General features: G+C 37.9%; 1 protein-coding gene across 11 annotated transcripts in view; it reads left to right on the forward strand.

Moving 5' to 3' along the window:
* THADA (THADA armadillo repeat containing) overlaps positions 1-15,085 on the forward strand; it is a 366,352-nt gene that overhangs the window by 20,124 nt on the left and 331,143 nt on the right. For all 11 annotated transcript variants that reach the window (XM_054475156.2, XM_063648769.1, XM_054475159.2 and 8 more), the window contains 5 exons: positions 1,064-1,755; positions 3,098-3,276; positions 4,228-4,383; positions 5,577-5,699; positions 9,236-9,359. In XM_054475156.2, the coding sequence (XP_054331131.1) occupies positions 1,064-1,755; positions 3,098-3,276; positions 4,228-4,383; positions 5,577-5,699; positions 9,236-9,359 (1,274 nt within the window). The remainder of the gene's footprint in view (positions 1-1,063; positions 1,756-3,097; positions 3,277-4,227; positions 4,384-5,576; positions 5,700-9,235; positions 9,360-15,085) is intronic.

Consider the following 15,085-nt stretch of genomic DNA (forward strand, 5'->3'; position numbering starts at 1 on the left):
ACCATCATTTTTTAAAACTATAAAAGTTTCTACATGTGTAGTGCTTTAGAATTTACGAAGAACTTTAACATAGGTAATCTAAAGTGATCCTCAGAAGTCTGATAAACCATCAACGTTTCTGAAATGAAGTTTTAACATCTTAAAAGTTAATTCAAACAACTTTAGAATATTTTTATCACAAAGAAGCCCCATTCCCCCAACCATCTCCAACACTTGGCTTTCCTTATGTTTTAAATTACATGTGTAGGCCGGGCATGGTGGCTCACACCTGTAATCCCAGGCGTGTAGATCTCAGGCAGGTGGATCACTTGAGGTCAGGAGTTCAAAACCAGCCTGGTCAAGATGGTGAAACCCTGTCTCTACTAAAAATAGAAAAAATTAGCCAGGCGTGGTGGCATGCGCCTGTAATCCCAGCTACTGAGGAGGCTGAGGCAGGAGAGTCGCTTGAACCTGGGAGGCAGGGGTTGCAGTGAGCTGAGATGGTGCCACTGCACTCCAGCCTGGGTGACAGCAAGACCCCGTCTCAAATAAATAAATAAATAAATAAATAAATAAATAACTTGTGTAATCACAGTCAAGATAGTGAATATTTCCATCATCCCCCAAATTTCCCTGTGTCCCTTCCTGGACTATTATTATTTTTGAGACAAAGTCTCACTCTGTCACCCAGGCTGGAGGGTAGTGGTGTGAGCACAGCTCACTGCAGTCTCACTCCTGAGCTCAAGCAATCCTCCCACCTCAGCCTCCCAAGTAGCTGGGACTGCAGGTGTGTGTCGCCACACCCACCTAATTTTTAAAATTTTTTATAGAGATGGGGTTTCACTATATTGCCTAGGCTGGTCTTGAACGCCTTTCTGGATTATTTTTTACAAGGTAAAAAGATTCATATACAAATTTGAGATCTGTTTTGGCTTTACTTGTAGTTTTTTGTTCTTGTAAATTTAATAATTGAAATTTGTGCTCATTCTTTGTATTTAATATTTTTAAAGTCTAAATTGTTATAAAATGAAATTTCTTTTACTAATCAGTTTACAATAATGGCTTATGGCTCGTTTTTCTTCAGGATTAAAGAGCCAACGCTGGAAATGTTTCTGTCTAGAATCTTGGCTTCCTGGACTAATTCAGCCATACAAGTCCTTGAATCAAGTTCTCCGAGCCTAACAGACAGCCTGAATGGGAATTCAAGTATAGTTGGGAGACTTTTGGAATATGTCTATACCCATTGGGAACATCCATTGGATGCTCTGAGACACCAAACCAAAATCATGTTCAAAAACCTTCTCCAAATGCACCGGCTCACTGTGGAAGGTGCAGATTTGGTCCCTGATCCTTTCTTTGTGGAATTGACTGAGAGTCTTCTACGATTGGAATGGCATATTAAAGGAAAGTACACGTGCCTTGGTTGTTTGGTAGAGTGCATAGGAGTTGAACATATTTTGGCTATAGATAAAACTATTCCATCTCAAATCTTAGAGGTGATGGGGGACCAGTCATTGGTACCTTATGCAAGTGACCTCTTGGAAACCATGTTTAGAAATCATAAGAGTCATTTGAAATCCCAGACTGCTGAGAGTTCTTGGATTGACCAGTGGCATGAGACTTGGGTTTCTCCTCTCCTTTTTATATTGTGTGAAGGAAACTTGGATCAAAAATCTTACGTGATTGATTATTACTTGCCAAAATTATTAAGTTACAGCCCTGAAAGCTTACAGTACATGGTAAAGATTCTTCAGGCTTCTATTGATGCTAAAACTGGTAAGAAAAATACATTTTTGTTTTAGTAGTTTCTAATTATGATGCTTAAATGTAGGTAGCTATGCAGATACTAATCATATTCAAATATAAATATCACTTCTATAAATAGTAAAGGAAGAGATTAATGATAGATGTTTCAGTTTGAAACAAATGTTCCTATATATAGCTGAATGGAGTTTTTTGGCTGAAGTCATTTCTACAAGCTAAAGAATAATTCCACTTAAAATGATAAGCTTTCCTTTATTACAAGGTTTTAATTCATTTTTTCAAGTTCTGAATTTATTTTGGTGTATCACTGGAATAAAAGTTTGTGTGTCTTATATAATGTGCTTATTCAAGTGATTGAGACAATAATTAAAAATTGTGTTAGGCAAGGTTAAAGACAGGTAACTTGGCAGTAGCAAGTTTTTTTCTCTGGGGAAGTGACAAAATTCAGAGGCATGATCTCAAGAAATAGCCATCTATAGTTATTTAGAATAGGGATAAACATGCCATTGAAACTCACAAACCCTACAGGAATCACTGCATTCAAGCATAATTCAGGATGTGTAAAGTGATGATCATGACACATCATATAAATCTTAAAATTATTACATTCTGTTTAACAAAGCAAGAATGTAGTATCGTACATCATAATTTTAAGAAATATTTTCAACTAAAATTGTTAAAAACTTTCAGTACTTCAAGGAGTAACCATGAGGTAGCAGGAAAATTTGATTCCTGTATGCAAAAATAAGCCATTATTTGTAATTTTTGACAACAATTGTTCTTGAGTTTTTGAAAAGCCATCTGAAATTCAGGATTCAAGAATCTGTTCTGAAGTAAGGTTGTCTTTATTTTTATATCAAGCTGCCCTGTCTTCTTGGTAATGGCTGACATCCTAGCCTCTGAAACCAGCAGCCTCTTTGTGTTCCTTTTTTAATCTTTACTAGTGAGAAACAGCCACTCTAAAATATGCAGAGAGGTTCAGTGTTTACTTTTAGAGAAATAATAGTCTGTAGCCACTGATGTGGTTATTTCTCCACCTGATTTTTTTTCCTGATGTGCTTCCTGATTCCCTTTCTAGGTGTTAGGGAAAAAGCAAAAATGTTAGCAGGTAAATAATGATTTGTTTATGTTAACAATAAGAGAATTATGCTTACTTGAAATGATTGACAAAAGGACGAATCATTTTAAATGATGATTATTTTAGAATAAAACTTTAATTTGTGTTAGAAATGAGTTTAAAATGTGATTTTTATTTATTGAAATAAAATGTTTATTGGAAACATGAAAATTAGCAGCTGATAATTATAGTAGTCATTGCATAATACAGTAATGGTCTTTGTTATTGTGCTTTCAGGACAAGAGCAATCTTTCCCATCTTTAGGGTCTTGTAATAGCAGGGGGGCTCTGGGAGCTTTGATGGCATGTCTGCGAATAGCTAGAGCTCATGGACATCTTCAGTCTGCAGCTGATACCTGGGAGAACCTCGTGTCTGATGCAAGAATAAAGCAAGGCTTAATTCATCAGCATTGCCAAGTAAGTAAAGAAAATTACCTGGATTTGTACATGCAGTAGATCCCTTTCATGTAGCAGTTCAATATAGAGGCCCCTACATTGTATCCTGCACTGTTTTAGGGAGTTCATAAAGAGAATGAGTAGAAACCCTAGTTTCCCAACTAAACTTTCAGTAGGCCCTTTCTTCAAGCTACTGAAAGTTTAGTTGAGGATGTAAGAAAACTTACATAAAACAACTGGAAACTTTTAGAACTGACAATACAGATACAAGCATGCCATCATGTGCCCTTAAATACATAAGGACTCGCTTGGAAGGCTCAGAAGAGACTTATCAGAGCAGGTGGTGCTTGATTAGGAAAGTGATAGATATGATTAGAAAAGAGGAAGCCTTGGAGCAGCATACAAAATGGAGGGACCGAAATGAGCAAGGTCTGGAGGATGATTAAGAACATTGCTTATCAGGGGTGGAGTGTTTTGGACATTTTTTGGAAAGGTCTAATGCTAGGCTAAAGACTTCGTTGGTTCCCAGGCACCAGCTGGTTTTACTAAGCTAAACCAAAGCCACTCTTTTCAGCAAGGAGTTACATTAGTGGAAGCATGAGTTTCCAGAGTGGGAGCAGAAAGAAACCAGGAAACCAGTTAGAAGTGCCTGGCAGTAATTTAAGAGTGAGGTGATGGGGTAAAAGGGGTCACTGGAAAAAAAGAGAAAAAGGAATAAAGCTGAGCATTACCATGGAATAAAAATCTTTAAGATTGTTGCATTTTATAAATCCGCAATTTACATGTTTAATAAAAGAACTGTATAGGAAATAACCCTAGGATCTTTGAGATTAAGAAACCTTTCTGAGGTACCTATTGGTGAACTGAAGTTTACTTTTTTCCTTTTGTAGCCTATGTAAGTAAACAATTCAAGTGATTTAGGCTTTGCTTATTTCTTGGAAAATTAACATTTTATTGCTTGATGTTTTTTAGGTAAGGATAGATACATTAGGCTTGCTTTGTGAAAGTAATCGGAGCACAGAAATTGTTTCCATGGAAGAAATGCAGTGGATTCAGTTCTTTATTACATACAATCTTAACAGCCAGTCTCCAGGAGTGAGGCAACAGATCTGTTCTCTTCTTAAAAAGGTAGAATTTCCCATCAGAAGGCATAGGGAAGTGGTGAACTTTGTTTGGGAAATCGTTTTTAAAAAGAGCCCAGATACTGGGAGCATGTGGGAATGGTCATGGAATTGGGCTACTCGTCTGTTCATGATGGCCGTTCTGTGACCTGTTCTCTGATTCCATAAAGCTTACATTTGGGATTAAAATCCAGAGTGAAAAGCACACACCCCTCCCCCCACCATTTTTTTTTTTTCAGGAGTTCAGGATCAGCCTGGGCAACACAGTGAAACCCCATCTCTACTAAAATACAAAAAAATTAGCCGGTCGTGGCAGTGTGCGCCTGTAGTCCTAGCTACTTGGGAGGCTGAAGCAGGAGAATTGCTTGAACCTAGGAGCGGAGGTTGCAGTGAGCCGAGATTGTACCACTGCACTCCAGCCTGAGCAACAGAGTGAGACTTGGTCTCCAAAAAAAATAGTCTTGCTCTGTCACCCAGGCCGGAGTGCAGTGGTGTGATCATAGCTCACTGTACCCTCAGCCTCCCAGGCTCAAGCGATTCTTCCTCCCCAGCCTCTCGAGTAGCTGGGATGACAGGGGCACAGCACCATGCCTGGCTAATATTTAATTTTTTTTTAGAGATAGTGTCTTGCTCTGTTGCCAAGGCTGTTCTTAAACTCCTGGGCTCTAGTGGTCCTCCCACCTCAGCCTCCCAAAGTGTTGTGGTTACAGGCATGAGCCAGCACACATGGCCAAAAGGCCTTTCATTTTGGTGTAGTAAATCAACCTTGGGCTCTTTTTTGTAAAGAAACAATCTAATGCTGGAGTTAAGGTAGTTTTAAGAAAACTTGGTAACAGCATTTTTATAGTTTTAAGCACCTCACAAAATGATCATTATCAAATAATCCAACTTGAATTAAGTGTACAACACATTTATGGGGTGAAGAATTGGTAAAGTAGGGAAATGACCAAATCACCTTCAGGTTTGTGCCAACTTAAAGGAAATAGAACTGTGGTTTAATGACAGTATTCTGCTTTGCAATAATACTTTGTTTTTGGTATAAAAATTATTTTCTGTCAAAAAGAAACATTATAAAATATTAAGAGATTAAAAATCAGTACTCTCCTTGCCTGAAGTTTTATTCTAAAGAATTTGCCTCTTAGGCTGACATTTAAATTTAATGTGTGGCTCACTTCTGCTTCATTTCCTTTGTCTCAAAAGTTGTTTTGTAGGATACTGGAAAGTTCTCAGGTACTTTATAAATTGGAGCAGAGTAAATCCAAACGTGAACCAGAGAATGAGTTAACCAAACAGCACCCTTCTGTTTCTTTACAGCAGTATAAGGTAGGTGATATATTTCTAAACATAGAGTTTTTTTTTTAAATTAAAAAGTATTATGAATAAGCATTAAAGGGAAATAAATGGAAGTCTCTTGGTAAATTGTGTTTCTGTGTTTTTTTCCTTCAAGCTGAGTATTACCTATTTCTGGTGCTTTGGTACTCTACTTGATGTAGCCTGGGTTATGGAACCAGTGCTGTACTGGAGGACTGTTACAGAATGAGTTAGTGGGCTAACCTCAATCACTTTCAGCTTATGTGGGCCAGATGAATTTAGTACTTTAACAGAAGGGTAATTGACAGTACTGAACTCTGTCCCTCTCCAGGGCAGAAGACTGCTGTTGCTGGGCCTGTTTTCTCTTTAGATTGACATGACTACAGAGGCTTGATATTAATGACACTTGGCCCATGGTCCAGCTGTGGAGGGAGCTTGAAGAGTAGGGCTGGATTTTAGGGCATTGTGTTAATGAAATGTATGGAAACCTGGGTACAGCAGCTCCAGTCTGGGCCAGGGCTTAGCTTGACAATCTTGAATTTCTTTTCAGCAGAACAGATTGAGCTTTTCACTGTTCTTCCCCCAAATCTAGCCTTTGAGAAGCAGACCCTTTTTTTTCTCCTCAGGCCCAGATAGAAGACAGAGCTTACCTATTTATTTTAAGAAAGAGGTAGATTAATAGATTAATGATACATTTGAACTATGACATGCTCACTACTTACTCTAAACATTATTATGGATGTCCTTGGTTTTCAATTTTGTATTTAAAAGATAAAAAGCCATCAAACAAATAATATTTCTGTACAAAGGGTAAAATTAGCTTCGACCTTTTAAAATCTCAATTATGAAGATTGGGAAGTCACAACCTGAGCTTTAAAGACATAGGTTTACTCCTGATTCTGCCACTTATTAGTTGGCTGACTTGAGTCTCATCAACTATAAGCAGAATTAGTAACCTTTCTCAAAAGATTGATTTGAGGATTAAATGAAAAAGCTCTTTGTAGACTATATATCTCTCCACTTGATCTTAGCTAAAAGGCCGAGAAGTGATGAAAACTATATATCTCTCTACAAAGCCTTGCTGGGAGTCATTAAAAGTGACTAGTGGTAGCTCATGCCTATAATCTCAGCACTTTGGGAGGTTGAGGCAGGAGGATCACTTGAGTCCAGGACTTCAAGACTAGCCTGGGCAACATAGCAAGACCCCATCTCTATTTAAAAAAAAACCAACCCTGAGACGGGCGTGGTGGTGTGCACCTGTGTTCCCAGATACTCTGGAGGCTTAGGCTTGAAGGTTGCTGAAGTCTAGGAGGTCAGGGCTGTGGTGAGCCTTAATTGTACCACTGCACTCCATCCTGGGCAACAGAGCAGCGAGACCCTGTTTCAAAAAAATTAATAAATAAAAATTTTAAAAGTGACTAGAATATATATTGAAGCCCCCAGTGTGTGTGTGGGATAGTTAAAAAAATTTTTTAAAATTAATTAATTCTTTGTAGATGTGAGTTCTTGCTGTGTTACCCAGGCTGGTTTCAAAATCCTGACCTTAAATAATTCCCCCACCTCCACATCCCAAAGTGGTGGGATTACAGGCATGACATACTACCTATTCTAAACATTATTATGGATCATTGTGGATATTATGCCCAGCCTAGTTATTTTGTAGTTTCTCTTAGATCATTGGTAGATTTAACAATGCATATCTCGTTTGCTTTCTTTTTGCAAGGGGTAAAATGACATTTGTGAAAACTCAGGTACTTGGAAACACAAAAGCTGTTTTTTGGATTGAGATTCTGAATTTTCATGTATGCATGGTTTCTTGGTCTGTGTTATAGGTATGCATGTTTTGAAAATTAGTCCTTTGAGTCTTAATCTGGGTCAGTCTTATGGTTGTAGTACTTTTTCCCTACTGGTACACCTGTGGCTTTTAGAGGTTGTGACCTTGACACTATATTGTCATAATCGTCACACCATCATAAGAGTGGGTGCCATGCACAGTGTGTGGTAGGCTCACAATCAGTAGACTAAGTGCTGGGGGAGAAGAGGAGGCTATTAGTTGAAAAAGATGTCTTCTAGGCTGGTGGAGATTATTTTATACCTAAATAACTGATATTAGTAACTAGAGTACTTTTAAATTTATAAAATGTTAGATGTCCATGTTCTCATTTAACCTTTAATACAAAGGCTGTGAGATAACATTCTTATCCCCACTTAACAAGTGAGAAAGCTGAAGCTCAGTGAAGTTCAATAACCTGTGTAAGATTCCTCAGCTAGTAAGTGGTAGAGTCAGAACTCCAATCCAGACCTGCTCTTGACTCCAAAATCTCATATTTTCTCCCCCTGCACCCGTAGTAGTAGCTTAATGAAGGCTTGGAGATAAGAAAGCACAGGGAGAACTCAGGGAATGGTGAATTCACTGATGTGAATGACATAAAATACCTTGGGGAATGGAGGACTTGAGTAATGGGAAGTGAATCCAAAGAAGCAAGTTGAAAATGGATAGCTTTCAGTGATAGGCCAAGGGATTTGGAAGCTTCACTGGGAACCATTAAAAGTGATTAGAGCATATACTGAGCATTACTATGTATGTAGGATAGTGTGCTCAGCACTAGGGATCCAGCCATAGAAATGTGGTCCCTGCCTATATTGTGGCTGCAGTCTGATTGCAGGAAAGAAGAACTATATTTAACCATGTAAATGACAATACGGTTTGAATGATACTTCTTAGTGGATGATCTTGTTTTTTTTCAGAGGGAGTTTCGGTCTTTCACCCAAGCCAGACTGCAGTGGAGTGATCTTGGCTCATTGCAACCTCTGCCTCCTGGGTTCAAGCAATTCTCCTGCCTCAGTCTCCTGAGTAGCTGGGACTACAGGCCTCTGCCACCACACCTGGCTAATTTTTGTATTTTTAGTAGAGACGGGATTTCATGTTGGACAGGCTGGTCTCGAACTCCTGACCTCAAGTGATCCGCCCGCCTTGGCCTCCCAAAGTGCTGGGATTACAGGCATGAGCCACCACGCCTGGCCCTTGTTGTGTTTTAATGTGAATCCTGTTTTACTTATAATTAAAAGTAGCTTAACTAGGATATTTTTCAGTAATGGCCCTATTTCTTCGAAACCTAATAGAATTAATAACCTCATAAACTCTTAGGGCTTGTGGGACCTAAAGGATAAATCCCCAAGGTTGCATGTCCTTCACCTGAGAAATGAATGCAGGGATGTTTGGTAGAGTCAGTTAAGACTAGGGCTGTTGAACCCAGCGAGACTCTGTCTTAAAAAAAAAAAAAGTGTACATATCTGTCTGGTCTACAGTAGAAATTGTACTTCTTGTTGACTCTGCAAATACAGGGTTTATTAAAGTCATGATATAGCTTATGGTCAAGGGTGCTAACCTGAATTATTAAGCAAAGTGAACAACCAGTATCATTTTTTGAAATTTTTTATTTTTAAATTGAAAACAAAAACACCCACTCTTAAAGGGTGTTTAATACTCTGAATATAACCTATTGTGACGTAATTATACTTACTGTAATTTTTTTTTTTTTTTTAAGAATTTCATGTCATCCATTTGTAACAGTCTTTTTGAAGCATTGTTTCCTGGATCTTCCTACTCGACTAGATTTTCAGCTTTAACCATTTTAGGTTCAATAGCTGAAGTTTTTCATGTCCCAGAAGGTAAGTGTTTAATAATGTTAGGGGAAATAATTTTTGTTTTCTTTCAAAACATACTTATTCTACATTTTGCTTTATTTGAAGTTTCAGTTTTGTTGCCTTTCTTTGAGGTTTTATTCTTACCATATAATTCTTGCTTGTACATAATGAAATTTGCTAGTAAAGGACAGAGGAGAAAGAAACTATCTCCCTTTTCATTGATCATTATTTGCCAACCCCAAAGTATAATTTTCGTGGATTATGCTTATTATGGAAAGAGTTCCAGCTATTACCTCCCTAATTTGTTTGTTGCCGTTTTAAGATAGTATCCAATCTGTTCTTTAAGTTTTAAAATTTGAAATAATAATAGCTTCTATTATATTTAATATTTCTCAGTGAGTCTCTGTGGTTAAAATGTGGTTTCCTTTACGTGCTGTCTGTTTCATATGCCTCAATCTGGTTTTGGAAAGACAATATGAGGATGTAATTTCCAAGTATTCTGATTTAATGATACCCTTTGTTTTTCCTTCTGTGTGGTTCTCAAGAGGGTGAAATTTCAGTTCCCTCTTTGAATCTTTTTTTTGTTTGTTTTTTCCTTTTTGACAAGAAATGATTCTTTTTTTTTTTTTCTTTTGAAACAGAGTCTAGCTCTGTTGCCCAGGCTGGAGTGTGGTGGTGTGATCTCGGCTCACTGCAACCTCCGCCTCCTGGGTTCAAGCGATTTTCCTGCCTCAGCCTCTGGAGTAGCTGGGACTTCAGGCTCATGCCACCACGCCTGGCTAATTTTTTGTATTTTTAGTAGAGATGGGGTTTCACCATGTTAAGTCAGGATGGTCTCAATCTCCTGACCTCGGGATCTGCCTGCCTCGGCCTCCCAAAGTGCTGAGATTACAGGCTTGAGCCACCGTGCCTTGCCGAAATGATTCTTTTTTCCCTGTATATGTGTGTATATGTGTTAGAATGTGGGATTTCTTGCTTGTGCTCAGTCTTCATTGACTGTGGTCAAACAGGAAAATATCCTGCTCAGCTGCTCCTTCACAGGGAATGGCCAAAGCACAAGGGAGCTTTACACTATCATTGGATTCTTTTTTATTTTAAATTATTGGGCAAAGTGTAATTTTTTGACAGGAGAACAGTCAGCTAATGTAAAAGAGGCTTGCTTCATTTGGGGAAAATCAGTTTTTAAAAGTTTTTATTCTGAAAAAATTTAAATCAACAGCAAAGTTTCAAGACTGATTCAATGAATAGCTATGTATGCTCTACCTAGATTCATCTTTTTTTTTTTTTTGAGACTGAGTCTTGCTCTGTTGCCCAGGCTGGAGTGCAGTGGCGTGATCACTGCGACCTCTGCCTCCCGGGTTCAAGCAGTTCTCCTGTGTCAGCCTCCTGAGTAGCTGGGATTACAGGCATGTGCCACCACGCCTAGGTTAATTTTTGTATTTTTAGTAGAGACAGGGTTTCACCATGTTGGTCAGGCTGGTCTCGAACTCCTGACCTCAGGTTATCCGCCCTCCTTAGTCTCCCAAAGTGCTGGGATTGTGGCGTGAGCCACCGCACTCGGCCAATTCCTCAGTTATTAATATTTTGCAGTATTTGCTATATCTGTGTCTTTTATTAATTCTATAACCATAACACAATGATCAAATTCAGGAAATTGAATGTTGATACAATGCTTTAATTGAATACGCAATCCATATTTAAATTTTGCCAATTGTCCCAACAAATGGCCTTTTATATTATAGAACAAAAAGCTTCCTACAATCTGGGAAGCAATTCTAGATCACGCATTGCGTTTTGTTGTTATGCCTCTTTTTAGCTTCCTTTAATCTGGAAAGTTTCTAATTTTATGATATTAACATTTTGGAAGAATATGTCTCAGGGTTTGTCTCATTGTTTCCTGATGATTTGATTCATGCTGTACATTTTTGCAGGAATGTTGCATAGGTGATAATGGTGTTCTTCACAGGGCATCCTATTAGAGTATTGGTGATACTGGCTTGTTCCAGTTTTTATAATAAGAAATATGATCACCTTATTCAAGTGGGGATGGCAGGCTGAAAAATGGTCTCCAAAACACATCCACATCAAATCCTTAGAAGCTGTGAATGCAAACCTTACATGGAAGAAGGGTCCTTGCAGATATTCTTAAGTTTAGGATCTTGAGGTGAGATAATTCTAGATTATCCTGATGGACCAAAAATGTCATCACAAGTATCCTTACAAGACAGGTAGAGAGAGATTTGACAAAAGAAAGAGGAGGCAGTGCGACAGCGTAGGTAGAGATTGGCGTGATCTGGCTACAGGCCATGGAATGCCTGCAGCTGCTAGAAGCTGGAAGAGGCAAGGAACAGATTTTAGAGCCTCTGGAGTGCATGGCCCTACTGACACCTTGATTTTGAACTTCTGGCTTCCAGAACTATGAGAGAATAGATTTCTGTGGTTTTAAGCACCAAGTATGTGGTAATTTGTTACAACATTCAGTGAATGCAGGAGTCTCCCATCAGTTCATAGAATTTCAATAGTACTTCAATTTAATTTAGAAAATAAGTTTTTACCTTAGAGTGATTGATTACTTCAACCATATAACAAAAAGTTTCCTGCACATTTAATGTAATTGTAGTTGCATCTAAGTGTGTGGGAAATAAAACTAGGCTGAAGCGTACCTGTAATTTTTCAGTCAAGAGAGTAATTTAATACATTTAAATGTACTTTAAAAATGAAAACCCTGAGTCATCTTTCTAATGAATGAGTTGCATGTAATTGGGCAGTGACTTATGCCATCATAATTATGTTAGACAACTGGGAGGTAATGCAAATGGAGCAAGCCATACAGCAGGCATTACTTTTGAAGGAGGCTTAAGAACCTTGACTGTGAAGTACAGGATGGGAGATGTAAATTCATCCTTCATTATCATCTCAAGAACTTCAGTGGTGGGACTGATTTGAGATTAGTCAAATGGTTTCTGCCTTTCCTAGACCAAGAAGAATAAGTTGCATGCATCTTTCTTATGTGGAATCAAATGCCACAATATTGATGGTAAAAAAATTCTACAATTAGATTAAAAGGATTTGTTCAGCAAATATTAATTTAGTGCTTATTATATGTCAAGCAGCTGAGGATATTCACAGTCTCAAACAAGGTGCTTCTTCCTTTGGAGCTTATGTTTCAGTGAAGGGAGACAGTAATGAACAAGTAATACATAGAATTTGTATATATTAGTACATTATGTAGATACAAGATTATGTATATTATGTGTGTACAAGATGTAGATAAGTTCTATGAAAAATATTTCAAGAAGATAAGGGGGATATATAGAAGACCTAGGAGGCAGGAGAGTATTAGTGGCTTCATACAGTGGTGTCATAAAGGGCTTCACATTTGAAAAAAGCTCTTAAACAACTGATGGATAAAAGAATAAATCATGAAGGAAGTTAGAAAATATTTTGAGATGAATGAAAGGAAAAATACAACATACGAAAACTTATGCATTGCAGCAAAAGCAGTGCTTATAGGGAAAGTTATAGCTGTAAATGTCTACATTAAAAGATCTTGAATTAATAACCAAGTTAACTTTCCACCTCAAGCAACTAGAAGAGAAGAACAAACTCAAAAGGAAACAAAAAGATTAGAACAGAGATAAATGGAATAGAGAACAGAAAAACAACACAAATAATCTACGAAACCAGAAGTTGTGTTTTTTAAAGATTAACAAATAGACAAAGTTTGCTAAACTGACTAAGATAAAAGAAAGACAGTATAAACAACTAAAATCAGAAATGAAAGTAGGAACATTTCTATTAAGTTTGCAGAAATAAAAATGATTATAAGACAATACAGTGAACAATTGTAACACCAACAAGTTAGATAACCTACATGAAACGGACAAGTTTCTAGAAACACGACAATTACTGACTTGAGAAGAAATAGAAAATGTGAGCAGACCCATAAGAGATTGAATCAGTATTCAAAAGGCTCACAGAAGAAGAGAAAGTTCAGGGCAAGTGACTTCTCTGGTGAAATCTACAAAGCATTTAAAGGAGGATTACACCAGTCCTTCTCAAACTCTTTCAAAAAATTGGAGAGAAGGGAACACCTCCTACCTCATTTTATAAGGCCATCATTACCCTGATACTAAAACCAAAGACACTTAGAAGAAAACCGGCCGGGTGTGGTGGCTCATGCCTGTAATCCCACCACTTTGGGAGGCCGAGTCAGGTGGATCACCTGAGGTCAGGAGTTTAAGACCAAACTGGCCAACATGGTGAAACCCTGTCGCTACTAAAAATACAAAAAATTAGCTTGGCGTGGTGGCAGGTACCTGTAATCCCAGCTACTCAGGAGGCTGAGGCAGGAGAATCGCCTGAACCCAGGAGGCTGAGGTTTCAATGAGCTGAGATTGCGCCGTTGCACTCCAGCCTGGGAAACAAGAGCAAGACTTCATCAAAGAAAAGAGAAGAAAACAGAGGAGAAGAGAAGGAAAAGAAGAAAGAAAAGGAAAGAAAAAACCAAAGACCAGTATCCCTTATGGATATAGAGGCAAAAACCCTCAATAGAATACTAGCAAACCAAATCCAACAGCGTATTAAAAGTGTTATATTCCGTGAGTAAGTGGAGTTTATCCCAGGAATGTAAGGGTGGGTCAATTTAAGAATAATAGTCAATGTGATACACCACATTAAAATGAAAGTGGAAATACCATGTGATCGTCTCAATTTATGCAGAAAAAACATTTGACAAAACTCAGTACCCTTTTATGATTAAAAAAATGAGCACAGTAAAACTAGAAATAGGAAGGACAAGATGATGAAGGACATTTGTAACACAACCACAGGTAACATCACACTCAGTGGTGAGAAACTGAAAGCTTTTGTCCTAAGATCAGGAAGAAGACACAGATGCCCACTGTCACCACTGCTGTTCACCATTGTACTGAAAGTTCTAGCCAGAGCAGTTATACAAGAAAAAAAATAAAAAGCAGTCAGATTGGAAAACAAGAAGCAAATCTGAGCAGAGTTGTTAAGGAAGTAACAAAAACCTCAGATGTTGGCTCTAGGAATTTCATAGGGTTGATCTAACTTGTAAATTAAGATTAAATGAGAAGTTTGTATCCCAATTTATATTCCTCAAATTAACTAAGCATAAGAATGTTTTCAGTTTTCATTAGGAGTTCACTTGTGAAATGTTTTTAAATGTTCTTCACATTTTGCCATGAAACCTGTTTTTCCACAGTTCTTGAGTCTTCATCCTAGAGTTAAGTGGAGTCAGTGATTACCATCATTCTTTGGGATAATTTTTCTTTTCTTCCCTTGGTTGGCTGAAATTCCTTTTTCTCTAAGAGTTTCTGGAGATAAGTAGTTCTTAATTTCTTGCATATTATAAAATGTTTCTATTGTTCTTACACTTGAATAAGAGTTTGATAGGCAAAGTTCTTCACACCTTCATTCCCTGAGGATTTTGTAAGCATTGCTCCATTATCTTTTAGTACTACATGTTGTTATAGGGACGAGTGAAGCCAGTCTAATTTTTTCCATTTTGTAGATGAATTGAGCTTTTCCCTGAAGGGCCAAAAGATTCCTTCTTTATCTTTGACTCCCAGTAAGTCTGTCAGGATATGTCATCATACTGATCATTCTATGTCAGTTCACTCTAAGATATGGTGGGAGTTTGCTTTTTTTTTTTTTTTTTTTTTTTTGAGACCAGGTTTCACTCTGTTGCGCAGGCTGGAGTGCACTGACGTGATCTCAGCTCA

The sequence above is a fragment of the Pongo pygmaeus genome, chromosome 12, assembly GCF_028885625.2.
Source record: "Pongo pygmaeus isolate AG05252 chromosome 12, NHGRI_mPonPyg2-v2.0_pri, whole genome shotgun sequence".
Classification (NCBI taxonomy): Eukaryota; Metazoa; Chordata; class Mammalia; order Primates; family Hominidae; genus Pongo; species Pongo pygmaeus.